Here is a 16,186-nt window from a genome sequence, read left to right as displayed (position 1 = left end):
CTCCGTAGCCAGGTGGGAAGGAGCAGCAGTGCGTAGCACACGCTTCTTGATTAAACCGGGGTTCGAGCCCGTCACCACCAAATACGGAGGATGCGGAAAGGTCAGGGAATGACCACCGCATGACCCGGAGCAATATGGCCTTAGTTGCTAATGCTCCTTAAAAAAAAAAAAAAAAAAAAAAACCAAAAAAACCATTGTGCGAAAGTATAATGAAGACTTTTTTTGTCCTTCGGATTAAAATCTGAAGAAGAGCAACAATGTCCTAAGTAAGGTGTCCGAGTTGTTCGTAGTGAGAAACTGGCAAGTCAAGCAGTGTTTCCAAGTAAACTGAAAAAACACCTTCACACAAAGCACTCACATTTATGTGAGAAACCAGTTGAATATTTTAAAAGTCTTATAGCTGATGAAATGCACCAGGGCTAAAAAATGGACCAAAATCACAACTATTTCTGACAAAGCTCAAGAAGCAACCTATGCTATTGCTGAAATTTTGGCAAAAAAGATGAAATCACATACAACTGCTGAGTCAGTAATTTTACCAGCATGCTGTAAAATTGTAAATATTATGTTTGGCAAAGAATATGAAAAAGAGATTTTGAAAATTCCTATGTCTGATAACACTATTAGTCGGCATGCATAAGACATGTCTCAAGACGTCTTGAGTCACAAGTGATAGCTAACATTAAAGAAGCCGATTTTTTTGCCATCTAGTTGGATGAGTCAACTGACATCACTGGAAAAGCTCAACTCCTGGCATTCAGCAGGTTTGTTTGTAATGGAGACATCATTGAACAATTTTTATTTTGCAAACCACTTTTATTTTGCACACAAAAGGCCAAGATATTCTTGATGTTGTTGAGAGTTATCTCACAATTTTTGTGAGATAACTGTCACTTTTATTTTGCATACACACAATTATCTCACAATATTTGTGAGATAACTGTCACTTTTATTTTGCATACAAATTAATGGGTGACATGGAAGCCTATGGTAGATATAAGTTGGTCTGTAACCAAGTCACAAAGGAGATTAGGCAGGCAGAGGCAGACTACGAAAAATTCTTGGCAAAGGATGCAAAGAAAAACAGAAAAGAGTTCTTTACATATTTAAACTCGAGAAGGAAAGGGATGAATCAGATTGGTCCACTGGATATTGATGGTTCAACAGTTGAGGATCCTGCTCAGGTGGCTAACAATCTAAACGAGTACTTTGCATCCACATTCACGCATGAGGAGTTATTCAGGAAGGAGAATGATGTAGGTAAAGTAAACATTGGCAGTGAGCTGGATGATTTTGTAATAACTGAGAGGAAAGTGGAGGAGAGATTGTTGAGGATAAACATAAAAAAGGCACCTGGGGTGGATGGGATCTATCCAGTTATATTAAAGGAGGCAGCAAAGGAAGTAAGCAAACCCCTAGCCATAATTATGAGAGCTTCTTTGGACTCAGGGAAGGTACCCATAGACTGGAGATGTGCAAATGTAACCCCAATTCACAAAGGAGGATCAAAGGCTGACACAAGTAATTATAGACCTGTTAGTTTAACTTCTGTTCCAGGTAAATTAATGGAGGCACTGGTTAAAGAAGCACTGCAGGATTATCTAGACAAGAATTCAGTTATAGCTCAGACGCAGCACGGTTTTGTTAAGGGCAGGTCTTGCCTGACCAATTTGATTGGATACTATGATGTAGTCACAAAAGAACTGGATGCAGGGAATAACTTTGATATTATATATTTGGATCTTAGAAAGGCTTCTGATACTGTTGCACATGGAAGACTGCTGCACAAATTGGAACAGTGTGGCATTGGAGGCAAATTGCTGCTATGGATAAGGGGATGGTTGAGTGGCAGAAGACAGAGAGTGGTAATCAATGGACACTGCTCAACGTGGACTAATGTTATTAGTGGAGTTCCTCAGGGTTCAGTGTTGGGTCCGTTGTTGTTTTCGGTGTTTATGAATGATATTGATGATGGGATATGTCCAAGTTTAATGTCCAAGTTTGCAGATGATACAAAGGTTGGCAGGGTTGTTAAGGACACTACTGACGCTATGCTGCTGCAACAGGATCTGGAAAGGTTGAACAAATGGGCTGAGAGGTGGCAAATGAAGTTTAACATTGACAAATGTAAAGTACTACATATGGGAAACAGTAACCCCAGAGCAACGTATCAACTCTGCGGTACTACACTGACAGTGGTGGAGAATGAAAAGGACCTGGGGGTAATTGTGCAGGCAGATATGAAGTTCTCTGAGCAGTGCAGACGAGCTGCAAGGGTAGCTCATGGTGTCTTGTCAATGATATACAGGAATTTTTCTAGCAGGGATAAGGAGGTGATTATTCCCTTGTATAAGGCAATGGTTAGGCCACATCTTGAGTACTGTATACAGGTCTGGAGGCCTCATTTCAAGAAGGATGTAGAGCTGCTGGAACGGGTACAGAGAAGGGCAACAAGATTAGTGAATGGAACAAAGGGTTGCTCTTATGAAGAAAGGCTTAAGTTTTGCAAATTACAGAGTCTGGAGACTAGGCACCGGCGAGGTGATCTGATAGAGGTGTATAAGGCTTTGAATGGTTTGAGCATGCTCAATGCCAATGGGATTCTTCATCTTGCTCAGAATAATCACCTCAGAGGGCATAAATTCAAATTGAGGAAGGACGGATGTCGGATAGATGTGCGGAAATTTGCCTTTGGCCAGCGGGTGGTTGGTTGGTGGAACCGACTTCCATCACTTGTTGTTGAAGTTGATAGCCTAAACAAATTTAAAACTCAACTGGACAGGTATTTCGAACGAACGGAGGGGTGAAATGGGAGTGGGTTTTTTTTTTTTTTTTTGGCTGATGCTGAATAAGCTTGCTTTCTTGCATCATATGCCTCTACTAATGCTAATGTTTGTTTGTAATGGAGACATCATTGAACAATTTTTATTTTGCAAACCACTTTTATTTTGCACACAAAAGGCCAAGATATTCTTGATGTTGTTGACAGTTATCTCACAATTTGTCACGGAAATCACGCATTAGCATCTGCATGGACATGGCTCCCTCTATGTCGGGAAGCTTGAAAGGATTCATCACACTGACCAAGAAAAATAATCCTGGCATTGTTTTCAGCACTGTGTTCTGTCATGGAAGCAGCTCACACACAACTCCTACTGCACACGGATGTGAGGTGGCTATCTCGAGGGCGGGTGCTATCAATGTTCTGTGAACTGAGGGAAGAGCTTATCATTTTTTTTTTACGTCTGAAGAGTGAGCTGACTGACATGCTTAGTGATGAGACCTGGTGCATAAAGTTGCTTTCCTGGCTGACATCTCCCAAGCCTTGAACACTCTTAACAAGAGTATGCAGGGAAAGAATGAAAATATTCTTACTTGTACTGACAAAATTAACTCTTTTAAGGAAAAATTAAATTTGTGGGGAGCCAGAATTAAAAAAGAGAACAAAGTTGAAATGTTTGAGCTGACAAAAAGTTGCAGACTGACAAAAATCTTGTCGATTTAATTTTACAAAGTTTGTCACTTCTGAGTAGAAACATTGAAAAGTATTTCCTGTCACTTGATGTATCTTCCTTGGACTCGGTAAAAGATCTGTTTGTGTTAAATGCATTTGAATCAGCAGAATTAACTGTTGCAGAAGAAGATGAGCTGATGGAAATAAGAAATGACACAGGACTGAAACTAAAGCACTCATCAACAGATATGGCCTTATTCTGATTGTCTCTCTGACAGGAGTACCCCATTATCACAAAGAAGGCGATTGAAGCACTCCCTCCTTTCTCTACATCATGTATGTGTGGGCTGGCTTTTCTGCTATACACACAATGAAGAGCAAGAACAGGTGGTAGCTTCAAACATTGGAGGAGGACTTGAGGGTATGCTTGTCAACCATCCGACCTCGGATAAGAGATATCATGAGACATCAACAAGCACAGGTTGCCCACAGATATTTTTATATAAATGATATTTTAATGATTTTTTTTTTTTTTATAAACAACATCTTTTTCAAAGATATCTCATTTCAATAATTGGAATAATAACAAATATGAATATAAATTTTAAAAATAAATCTTTTGAAATCAAGATCAATATTATTTTTAAAAATAACATAATGATTACAATTTTAGATTTTGTAATTTTAAACACAATCTTAGTACTTGTTTTTTTTAATGATAAAATCTCTCCTTTAAAAAACTGATGGTGTGCCTTTATAATTTTAGCACCTTGTTCAGTGTGCTGCGAGTTTAAAAAAGTTGAAAATTGCTGGTCTATATACTGAATGGAATATTAATATTATATTACTATTTCTAATTAAATATTATTATATTGATCAATAATTTGGCCTTCAACCTGCCTGTCATCTTTACAAACAAATGAATGAATATACACACAACAAAACAAACTTTTATAAAGAATACAAGGGAAAAACTAATGTAACTTAGAAGGTAACTTACTAACTACTTATAAACTGTGATGCAAATTTAAAGCAATCAAAGAGGGCACGTACCACTTGACTGGCATTTTTCTAGAGCTAAGTAATTATTATGCTGATGATTATGAAGAGAAGAGGTGCTCCAATCATGAGTCCCAACAGATGCTCTATAATGTTTCATAGATGTTTTGTTGAAAATTGGAAGCAATTCATTTGCTTTGCTGGAGAGAACCTGGAAAAACAAAACAAAATTTATAATTTTAAAGCATAGAAACAGTTTAATCATCAAGTGGCATGTTGGTGAAATTTATCAACTGTGGGAATTTTAATACAGTATTCATTATTGTTTTCACTTTTCGCGTGCATCATTATTGCAAGTCAAAAGAAACACTATGGTAAACTTCAAGAAACATGGTATTTAAAAAAAAAGAAAAGAAAAAAGGGCTCTCCCCATCTATGCACTGTGTTCAGCTACTAGTATGAGAGGCTTCCTTTTTTTTTCCCACTGCATAAAGTCCATTAATTGGGCCTCCATCAGAGTAGGGTTCAATGAAGTTCTTTAGAAAGTGATTAATTATAAATTAACTATTTTCTAGAGGAGAACTTGCACTGCACTCTTCCAGTGACACTACATTTGATCACTTCCAACGACACACCTCTACCATCAACACATTAGCTGTCATTACACATCAATACTTCCAATGGCATAGCTCTATCAATATGAGGTATGATCAAAACGTTCAGGAACAGAATGGTATATTTGTGAAATGAAATATCGGCTATTCAGATGGATCTCCTTCAAAGTAGCCACCTTGACACTGTACACTGATTTCAATGCTTCTGCAACATCTGAAAGTATTCCAGATGTTGCAGAAGCATTATGGATTCACTGTTCTTATGGATTCTTATTATCAAGTCTTTGGAATTGATAATCACATTCTGAATAACTTCTCAATCATTGCAAAATCTGTAACCTTTCAAGGCAGCTCAGCGCTTGGAGTAAAAAAAAAAAAAAAAAAAAAAGACTAAATCCATAAATAACATGCACCATATTCCACTGTTGATAAAGGAGGTACCTCACCTCTGAAAGCTATGGTATCGTTTTTTTATTATTTTTTTATTTTATCATTTTTTGTCGCTTTTATTGTTTTTAATTTGTGATATTTCTTGTATATTTTAATTTTATGTATTACTTTATCCATATTTTTATCACTTTTAACTCTACAGCTGTTCGTGAATTTTATTTTTAAATAAAATTTTATGCGATTTTATTTTATTTTAATAAAGTTTTGGTCACATATGGTTGGCATATTCAATTGCAGTTAGTATGAGTGATAAGTAATTACATATGCACTTGAACTAGATCAGTTGTCTTATTTGCTAGTAATGAAAAATGTGCAGTTTTATGTTGTTCAAGAAACTGATCACAAAGATCTTCTGAAGTATTCACTATTCTTATTCCCGCAGTGTTATCTGCAAGTGCAATCTCCTGGAATTCTTTGGCATAAAAGTAAAGATAAACTGCAGCCATTATCAACCCACTGCAGGATGGAAGCCGCCTCAACAATTCATGCTGAGGGAAATGGACCATAATCTGTCACACTGGCCCAGTGCGGGTTGGCAGATCGACCGTATTTAGCAGTCAGGGGCTCGAACCCCGGTCTACTCAAAGAGCGTGTGCTACTGCACTCCCGCTCCTGACCACTCGGCTATAGTTAGCATATGATTCACCAAACCAAAAATTATTTTGATATCAATAGCAGCAGGTAACACTAAACTTTGTTCAACTGAATGACCCAAGCAATGGTTTTAATGTAATGATTCTTTCTTACTTCATGGCACTACAGTCCTTGTAGAACCTTGTCCTCCTCAATGATTTTTCACCAGCTGTCTCTTTCTCTGGCCATTGTTTCACCCTAAGCAGTCGTAGGTCATTCTCTATGTCATCCACCCACCTCCTTCTTCTTCCTCCCTGTTGCCCTTCCATTGCTTTTCTTTGCCAGAGCTGCAAACTGAACCGCATCCATTTTTATGAACTGTGAACAGAACCGAAACCACTGAACAGATTTTTTTTCTGAACTGTGAACTGAACCAACATTTTTTGGAAACGTTGTTCGATTTTTGGTTCAAACATCACTTATGGGTCAACAAAAATTTGGAAAATTTTCATGGGGAAATCCAGTGATTAGGAAACATACTCCTTCCTCTTTCTTTTTCCATTGTTCATGGCTAGGCTTCTAGAAGGGTTACTAAGAAGCATGAAAAGCACTGCATCGGATTAGCAGCCCATCTCAGGGGTAGGAAAAGTTTTTTCACTTTGACCAAGAAATGGGTCACGGAGGGACCCTGCTGAGCTATTTGAATAGAAGCGCTGCAGTAGGTGCGTGGGAAGGGATGCTCTTGATGCAGCAAAACACCAATCAAATCAGTGATAAGGAAGTGAAAGGGCATAGTACTGAGAATCATTCATTAGTGTTTTTCTTTGAAAAAATTAGCATGTTTAGTTTCTGAGGTTTTGTTCTGAAGGTTCATCATCCCTGTTTCCACTCTGGCACAGTGCACTTTGGCTGCAATATCAGGTTACATGTGGACATTTTGGAGAAAGGATTCCCAAAAGAAGTGTCTTCGGTAAGTGTATATATATTATTTTATTGTTACGTTTACTTATTAATTAAATTATAATAACTCCTGGAAATTCTCATTTGTATAGGATGAATTTTTATTTTATTTTGGATATTTTGAATCGTAATGATGAGAAACTCATACACTGAATTACACAGAATCTTCAGTATATCTAAGCATGCTTAATATTAATATAATACTTCTCATCTTCCTATGTGCATAAATGGAAAACTTCTCTGCAGTATTTTTATTTATTATTTTTAATATTTTATTTTATTTAATATTGAATTTTCCTCATTTTCTCATATTCACAATATGAGATATAATTAAAACAATGCCATTTTTAACTATATTTTTAGAGTTTGCTGTGTACTGATATGCTGCATTTGCACAAACTTGTGTGTTATTCAATTTTTTTATTTATTATTATTCAATTTTTTAATATTAATATTTATTTATTTATTATTATTCAAATTTTAGTTGTAAAGAAAAATAAAAGGTGTGAAAGAATATGTATTTATCACTTTTTTTTGTGACAGATAAGCTCAGAAAAATAATGTAGTCCCACTGCTAATCAAAGATTATGCACTCTTATTTACTGTTAAGTGCTGCGTAATATTTAAGAAATAAAGGATATTCTAAGTAATTTAACGATAAGGTTTTTGTTCATTTTATGCACATACTTTGGTAGTTTTTGATTGGAACATTTGGCATACTTCACCTTTATTGAGTTGTTACAACTTATTAGCATATGTCTCTTAAATATTATTTTTGTAATAGTTTAAAAATAAATATTTATTTCTGTTTTTCCCTCCCTCAGATAACAATGAATGGCAACAGAAAAGGGCATCCTGTCCACGAAAATTTTCATTATAATGGTGACACGAACAAGAGTAAATGTACTGTTTGTAAAATGGACTTCAAAGGAACACATTCAGAAAACTTAATGAGACATTTAAAAAGAAAGCATGTTGCCAATCATGAGAATGTTTTAAAAAAGAAAGCAAATATAGTCTCCACAGCTACCTACTATTATGAAATTTGTTCCATCTAGTGTTAGAAAAATCGTATCAGTTGAAATATCTGCAGAAATAGTTAAAGATGCATGTGTGGAATTAGTGACTGTAAATGATAGACCATTTTCTCTGCTTGAAGACTAGGGATTCCGAAAATTACTGGATCCAATTGTTATGGGACTTGGTAGTAAACTTCAGATAAATTGTCAAAATATTCAGGATGAGATAAGTAGACGAGCTACTCATCCGTGTAAAGGATTTACAGCTGTTTTGAAGGGCAGATTAATTTATTTTAAAATAGATACTTGGTTTGAGAGGTCAATTTTGGGAATAAATGTACAATTTTTTGGTTGTGACAAAATTGTTTTAAAAACATTGCAATGTGAGAATTGAATAATCGGGCTATGAGCAGTAATTTAAGCAAAATAGTTTCAAGTGACTTGAAAGAATTTGAAATTAAATTAGAACAAGCGTATCCTTTAACAATGGACAACGGGGCTAATATGATAAGGTCATTCAAATTACTTGCTCAGGAACAATCTGGAAAACTCAATATGGAAGATGATACTGAACATATTGAAGAATCTGAGACTATAGACTCTAGTGATACAAATGTAGTAGTAGTAGTAATAGTAGTGGCATGTGATGCAAGAAAGCAAGTGTATGATCTTATGCAGCATCAGCCAAAAAAAAAAAAAAAAAAAAAATTACAAAACAATCCCCTCTAAATGTTTGTCCAGTTCCTCCTTAAATTTATTTAACCTATCAACTTCCACAACGACAGATGGAAGTTTGTTCCAGCAATTAACCACCCGATGGCTAAAGGCAAATTTCCGCACATCTATTCTACATCTATCCTTCCTCAATTTATGCCCCCTTAGGTTCGTAATCAGAACAAGTGGAAGAATCCCATCAGAATTCAGTGTGCTAACCCATTCAAGGTCTTATACACCTCAATCAGATCACCTCGCAGGTGCCTAGTCTCTAGCTGCTGCAATTTGCAGAACTTAAGCCTCTCCTGGTAAGAGGATCCCTTCATTCCCCTCACCAACCTTTTTGCCCTTCTCTGTACACACTCAAGCAAATCTACATCCTTCCTAAAATGAGGCCTCCAGATCTGCACGCAGTACTCAAGGCATGGCCTGACCATTGTCTTATACAGAGGGACAATCACCTCCTTTTCCCCTGCTAGAAAAATTCCTGTATAACATTGACAAGACCCCATGACCTGCCCTGGCAGTCTGTTTGCATTGCAGACAGACTGGCAGGGCAGGTCATGGACTGCAGGGAGAATTGTCAAGGCCACTTTATATCAAGAAGCTAGGTATATTCTTGCCATGTGCATGCCACATCCAAAGTAATATTTCATTACTTCATGCAGCATGTACTCACCTTTTCTTACTACTGAATACATCATAAATTGTCGAACTAATAGAACTTATCTGCAAAAAGATCTAAACCTCCCAAACACTTCCTCGTTCATTGCACAAATACACATGGTCTCAGTTTTAATCTGAATGATGTCCATTTCCACTTACAATCTGCCAAACCCCACTTACTTTTTCTGAGAGAATCCCAGTTATCAGTTGATTCAATCACTGCTCATATCAGTTGTCTGAATTATTCACTGTATGGGTGCTTTCATTTCAAAAGTGGTACTTGTGCATATGTCCATTCTGATATTCCCTGTCAAAGACTTAGTAATTTGGAATCTTCTCTGGCTTAAAATTTCTCTCTCTCCACATTCTGTCAAATTCATCTGATGCCTCGATTGTTCTCCCAACTCCACTAATCACTTGAAACTCTTTGGCCTCCTCACTTTGAAACTTGACTTTCTCCATTTCAACTTTCCTAACAGTGAAGTAATTTTCCTTGGTGATTTTAATGTTCACAACTCCAGCTTGCTTCAATTTTCTAGTTACATGGACTGAGCTGGTTGAGAAGCTGAGGCTTTTGCAATTGCTAATGACTTTGCACAGATTGTTCATTTACCTACAAGAATACCAGACAGTCCTAACCATGCAGCCAACATTTTTGATCTTTTTCTCACAAACAACCCTTCTAAGTACATGGTTGAGGTGAGTGGTCCTCTAAGCACCTTAGATCACAACTTGGTAATGGTCTCTTCTCCAATGGCACCTTTCTCTCACACTGTGAGAGAAAGGTGCCATAAACCATTGCATCGACCTTGTATTGTTTGGCATTACAAGAATGCAAAATGGGAGATTTCTTTTCTTCTTTTCCTTGGTCAGATTACTGTTTCATATCTTCTGATGTCAATGTTTGCTCAGATCGCGTAGTGAAATTATTCCTGTAGGGATGAAATCCTTTATTCCTGACTTGAACTTAAAATCTTGTTCTTTACCAAAACCTTGTCTTTCCAATAATTGTGCTAAGGCTGTTCAAGGTAAGAATGTTGCATACTGCAATTGGCTTGTATCCAAATCTGCAGGTTCATTTTCTGCTTACACCAAAGCTTGCAACAATTGTAAAGCAGTTATTAATCAGTTGGTTGGTTTGGATTTTTACGGTGCAAAAACAACTATGGTTATAATGAGCCACTCACTATTAATCAGTCAAAGCTTGATTTTGAACAGGCTAAGAGTAGAAAACTTGCTTCTTGTCCAAATGATAGTTAAGCATTCTGGTCTCTAGTCAACACTATTGGCTGTAACTTTTGCCCAACCCTGTCAAAACCAGATTGTTCTACTGCCATTTCAGCCAAAGATAAAGCTGACCTGCTGGCAACCTACTTTTCTTCGAACTTGTGTATTGATAATCGGGGTAAACACTTCCTACCATTTCCAGTACTCTGCATTCATTGCCTCTTGCGGTCTTCAGTCAAAAGGATGTCAGAAGGATTTTGAACAATCTTGATGCTAAGAAAGCTTCAGGTCCTGATGGTATTTCTCCACTTGTTCTCAAAACCTGTGCTTCTGAACTTATTCCTGTTCTGTGTCGCCTTTTTCACTTTCTTATTCCAAAGGTGTTTTCACTTCTGCTTGTGCTTGGAAATTTGTTCATATTCAGCCAGTTCCTAAAAAGGGTGACAAATCCCTCCCATCCAATTATTGTCCCATTGCATTCACTTCTACTCTTTCTAAAGTATTACAGAAATAAATTAACCAACAACTCTTAAACCGTTTAGAAACCCTCCATCTGATATGATTGCCAGTGTGGATTCCATCAGTGTTGATCCACTGCTTATGTTACCCATCTGTGGAAAAGTTTGGTGAAACTCAAGCAGTTGCTCTTGACATTTCAAAAGCTTTTGATCATGTTTGGCATAAAGGTCTTCTAAATAAGCTCGCATCTTATGGTTTGCCAATTGTTTTTTGTAATTGGGTATTCAGTGTTCTCTCTGACCACTCATTGCAGGTGATGGTAGATATCTCTCTCTGATTTCTAACTTCTCCACTAATGCTGGTGTTCCCCAACGTTTATTTGTTTCCCTCACTCTTTTCCTCTCGTATATTAATGACCTATTTCTATTGACTGGAAATCCTATCCATAGTTTTGCTGATAATAGCAGATTACATTCCATATTCCAGTTTGAGAAACGTTGCCTTGCAAAAATAGCTTAAATTTCTCGAATATCCACTACCAATTCCTTAAATGCTGATCTTCAGGTAATTCTTCAGTGGGGTAAAGATAATGTAGTTGATTTTAGTCTTTTTAAAACTCAGTCCTATCTTATATCTCACAAAAAGGATTCTTCTGCTCCTATGCAAATCTTCGATGACACTGATTTCTAGGCAAGATCATATATCCCTATTCAGGATTACCTTGTGACTTCTAATCTCTCTCTCTTGGCGTAATTACATTACAAATATTGCTTCCTGTGCATCTAAAAAAGTGGTTTTTCTCTTTCGCCCTCAGCATTACTTTTCTTCCAAACAGCTGTTCGCTCTGTACAAATTGCAAATCCATCATACCAAGGAATGTTGTTCCCACATCTGGGGTGATGCCCCCAAAACTTCTCTCAAGTTTCTAGATTTCATTCAAAGGAGGGCAGTTAGGTTAATTAATAACTCATCCCTAACAGAATCTCTCTACTCTCTGTTTTATATTTGTATAAAACAGAGAGTAGAGCTGTTTCTGCTGCTTCTTTTTCTAATGTTACTTTCATGGGCACTGTTCTGAATTGGCTTCTGTAATTCCTGCTATCTTTTCCAAAGTAGTCTGAACATGTGCCACAACCAGTAATCATCCTTTTACTGTCCAACTTCAAAGTCACAGAACCAACCTTTCTTTTTCCTTATTTATTAATTCGACTTCCGTTTTCTGGAACAGCCTTCCTTTATATATATTTTCTGAAAATTACAATCTACAGAAATGCAAGTGTAATATCAACCACCATCTTAGCATTAGTTGAGGCATATGATGCAAGAAAGGAAGCTTATAGAGCATCTGCCAAAAAAAAACAAAACAACCTTATGGTTTCACCCATCCGGTCACTCCAAATGTTTGTCTAGTTCAGCCTTAAATTTATTTAAGTTATCAACTTCCACAACAACGGATGGAAGTCTGTTCCAGCAATCAACTACCCACTGGCTAAAGGCAAACCTCCACACATCTATTCTACAACTGTCTTTCCTTAATTTGAATGTATGCCCCCTCAGGTTCTTAATCTGAGCAATCTTCTGTCGTCTTCTCAACCTACAGCCCATGCACAGTAGTAAGCACTAGGTCCTAATACCTCTCGTGTTTGGGGGTCTTCATAATAAAAAAAAATAAAAAAAATCTGTCACTGCAAGTGCTATTAGTAGTAGGGAATTCAACTAAACTTTATCAGATTTAACAAATTGCCCAAAATGGTTCTCTTGAGACATTGTATATAGATAAATCAACTAGATATCCCTACTGTGGATCACACAAATTCATTGCAAGAGAATTTGTTTTATGATAGTTTGCTGTATGTGACAATTTTCTGGTGCATGACAGTTTGGCATATGACATTTTGCTCTTTTTGTGACAATTTGGTGAATTTTTTGGGAGAATTTGGTGTACGGCAAAGGAAGACAGAAAATTTAAACTTTTAACATGCTATAAATGGTGAATTTTGTAATCATAATACTTCTCTTGATATTTTATATTTTTGATGGAGCATGCTAACCACCTTCATTTTTTAATGTACAACTACTTTTTTAGGATATCCAAGTAAAAAAGTGCCATTGACAGGTTAAAGACTGGGATACAAGAGAATCTTATTCTCATTTTACTTTCACTTTTGTAAGTTGCATTTTTTAGGAAATACAAATGGGGAGGATTTTTTCAGAGACCAAAAGTAGACATCATGGGGCGGATGGGATCTATCCAGTTATATTAAAGGAGGTGGCAAAGCAACTAAGCAAACCCTTAGCCATAATTATGAGAGCATCCTTGGATTCAGGGGAGGTTCCCACGGACTGGAGATGTGCAAATGTATCCCCAATTCACAAAGGAGGTTCGAAGGGTGACACGAATAATTACAGACCAGTTAGTTTAACTTCTGTTCCGGGTAAAATAATGGAGTCACTGGTTAAAGATGCATTGCAGGATCATCTAGACAAGACTGCAGCAATAATTCAGACACAGCATGGGTTTGTTAAGGGAAAGTCTTGTCTGACAAATTTGATTGGTTATTATGATGTGGTCACAAAGGAACTGGATGCAAAAAATAATTTTGATATCATATACTTGGATTTCAGGAAAGCTTTTGACACTGTTGCGCATGGAAGACTACTGTACAAATTGGAGCAGAATGGTATTAAGGGTAAGTTGCTACAATGGATAAAAGGATGGTTAAGTGGAAGAAGACAGAGGGTGGTAATCAATGGGTGCTGCTCTTCGTGGATTAATGTTATTAGTGGAGTCCCACAGGGTTCGGTGTTGGGTCCACTGTTGTTTTGTATATTTATCAATGATATTGATGAAGGTATATCAGGCTTAATGTCAAAGTTTGCAGATGACACGAAGGTTGGCAGGGTTGTTAATGACAGTAATGGCAGTGTGCTACTGCAACAGGATCTAGATAATTTGGGCAGATGGGCTAAGAAGTGGCAACTGAAGTTTAACCTTGACAAATGCAAAGTACTGCATATGGGTAGAAGTAACCCCAGAGAAACGTACCAACTGTGTGGTACTACACTTAAGGTGGTAGAAAATGTAAAAGACCTGGGAGTAATTGTGCAGTCAGATATGAAGTTTTCTGAGCAATGTAGACAGGCTGCTAGGGCAGGTCATGGGGTTTTGTCAATGATATATAGGAATTTTGCTAGCAGGGAAAAGGAGGTGATTGTCCCTCTGTATAAGGCAATGGTCAGGCCACGCCTTGAGTACTGCGTACAGGTCTGGAGGCCTCATTTTAGGAAGGATGTAGATTTGCTTGAGCGTGTACAGAGAAGAGCAACACGATTGGTGAGGGGAATGAAGGGATCCTCTTACCAAGAGAGGCTTAAGTTCTGCAAATTGCAGTGGCTGGAGACTAGGCACCTGCGCGGTGATCTGATTGAGGTCTATAAGGCCTTGAATGGGTTGAGCACGCTGAATTCTGATGGGATCCTCCCACTTGTTCAGAATACGAACCTACGGGGACATAAGTTCAAATTAAGAAAGGATAGATGTAGAATAGATGTGCGGAAATTTGCCTTTAGCCAGCGGGTGGTTAATTGCTGGAACAAACTTCCATCTGTCGTTGTGGAAGTTGATAGGTTAAATAAATTTAAGGAGGAACTGGACAGGCAATTGGAGGGTATGGTGTGATTTTTTTTTTTTTTTTTGGCTGATGCTGCATAAGCTCCTACACTTGCTTTCTTGCATCAAGTGCCACTACTACTACTACTACTACTACTACTACTACTATCATTAATGGATGTCAGCTGGGTAATGAACATTATCTGACATTAAGTTTGCAACCAAACTATAGTTTTAAAGAAATTATCTTATCTGGATTAAAGGTGTTATAATGTGAATGGAGTTGTGCTGAAATACTCACTTTCCAATCTGTGAGAAGGATCAATCCTTTTATACAAAATAAATGGATAAAAAATATATTATTATTATTTTTTTTTTTGTGCAATACTCCCTTCTAAGTTGCCAAAATTTCTGTCATTTCCTAAACTTCTGCTTCATTGATTTTTGTTGATTTATAATTTTTGTGTAATAAACTGAATTGACATAGCAAATTGTTGTACTCATCGAATTGTCATAGCCACCAATTGTCCTTCACTAAATTGTCAGATACATCGAAATGTTGATCACCAAACTGTCATACAAAGATTTGCAATGATGTCATACAAGTCTTACAAGTCTTGCAATGATCCGACACAGACCCCTACCGTGTTGACAATGTTACAGACACAATAGCTGTCTGTGACACTGGGCTTCAAATCATGCAAGCTGCAAGACATATGATACTGAAAAATGTTTTTTTTTTTTTTAAAGACTGACCTTTTAGCTGCAAGGGTTGTGTTTGTATAAGCAATACATAAAATTAAGGTCAATTAACAGTAACAATAAAATGCAGTGCATTGCCATCACACCAAGCAAACACATTAATTTCATTGCTAGGTCTCATTATCAGGCGAGTGTTTGGTAAGGGTAGTCTATTTCTTCCAGCGCATTTAATAATGGTTTATAACCTGGTGATAATTGTGCTGGACCTGAGAAAATCATGACAAAACACTAATTGTGCATTAACTGTTAGTTCAAGGTTGATGACCAAAACTTTCAGAATTCATAAATGTACACAAACTTCAGATATTTTGGAAGTGAACAATTACTGTTTAATTGGAATTATATGTGGAAAGCCACTTTTATGGCTTCATAAATTTGAAATAAAAGTGACTGATAATATCTAATATATATACACCAATGAGCCAAAACATTATGACCAGCAGGTCGTTATGCAAATCGAACCAACTCCGGGTGAACTATGGCGCGTGCGCAGGTCGGGACACGGTATAAAAAAAAAAAACACCTGATACTGGCTCCGTTAATCAGCGTTACTCTTGTTCTTCAGATGAGAAAGGCAGCAGACTTAAATGAGTTTGACAAAGGGCAAATTGTAATGGCCAGACAACTGGGGAGGAGCATGTCCAAAATGGCACAGCTGGTGGAGCACTCACGGTCAGCT

General features: G+C 37.1%; 1 protein-coding gene across 1 annotated transcript in view; it reads right to left on the bottom strand.

Moving 5' to 3' along the window:
* The window catches only part of Pdk (pyruvate dehydrogenase kinase), a 218,202-nt gene that overhangs the window by 17,731 nt on the left and 184,285 nt on the right, over positions 1-16,186 (bottom strand). The window contains exon 11 of the mRNA XM_090381828.1: positions 4,508-4,664. Coding sequence (XP_090237954.1) covers positions 4,508-4,664 — 157 coding nt within the window. The remainder of the gene's footprint in view (positions 1-4,507; positions 4,665-16,186) is intronic.

The sequence above is a fragment of the Mastigoproctus giganteus genome, chromosome 9 (assembly GCF_048544385.1).
Source record: "Mastigoproctus giganteus isolate SK-2022 chromosome 9, ASM4854438v1, whole genome shotgun sequence".
Taxonomy (NCBI): Eukaryota; Metazoa; Arthropoda; class Arachnida; order Uropygi; family Thelyphonidae; genus Mastigoproctus; species Mastigoproctus giganteus.
This window is presented reverse-complemented; position numbering and strand designations above follow the sequence as displayed.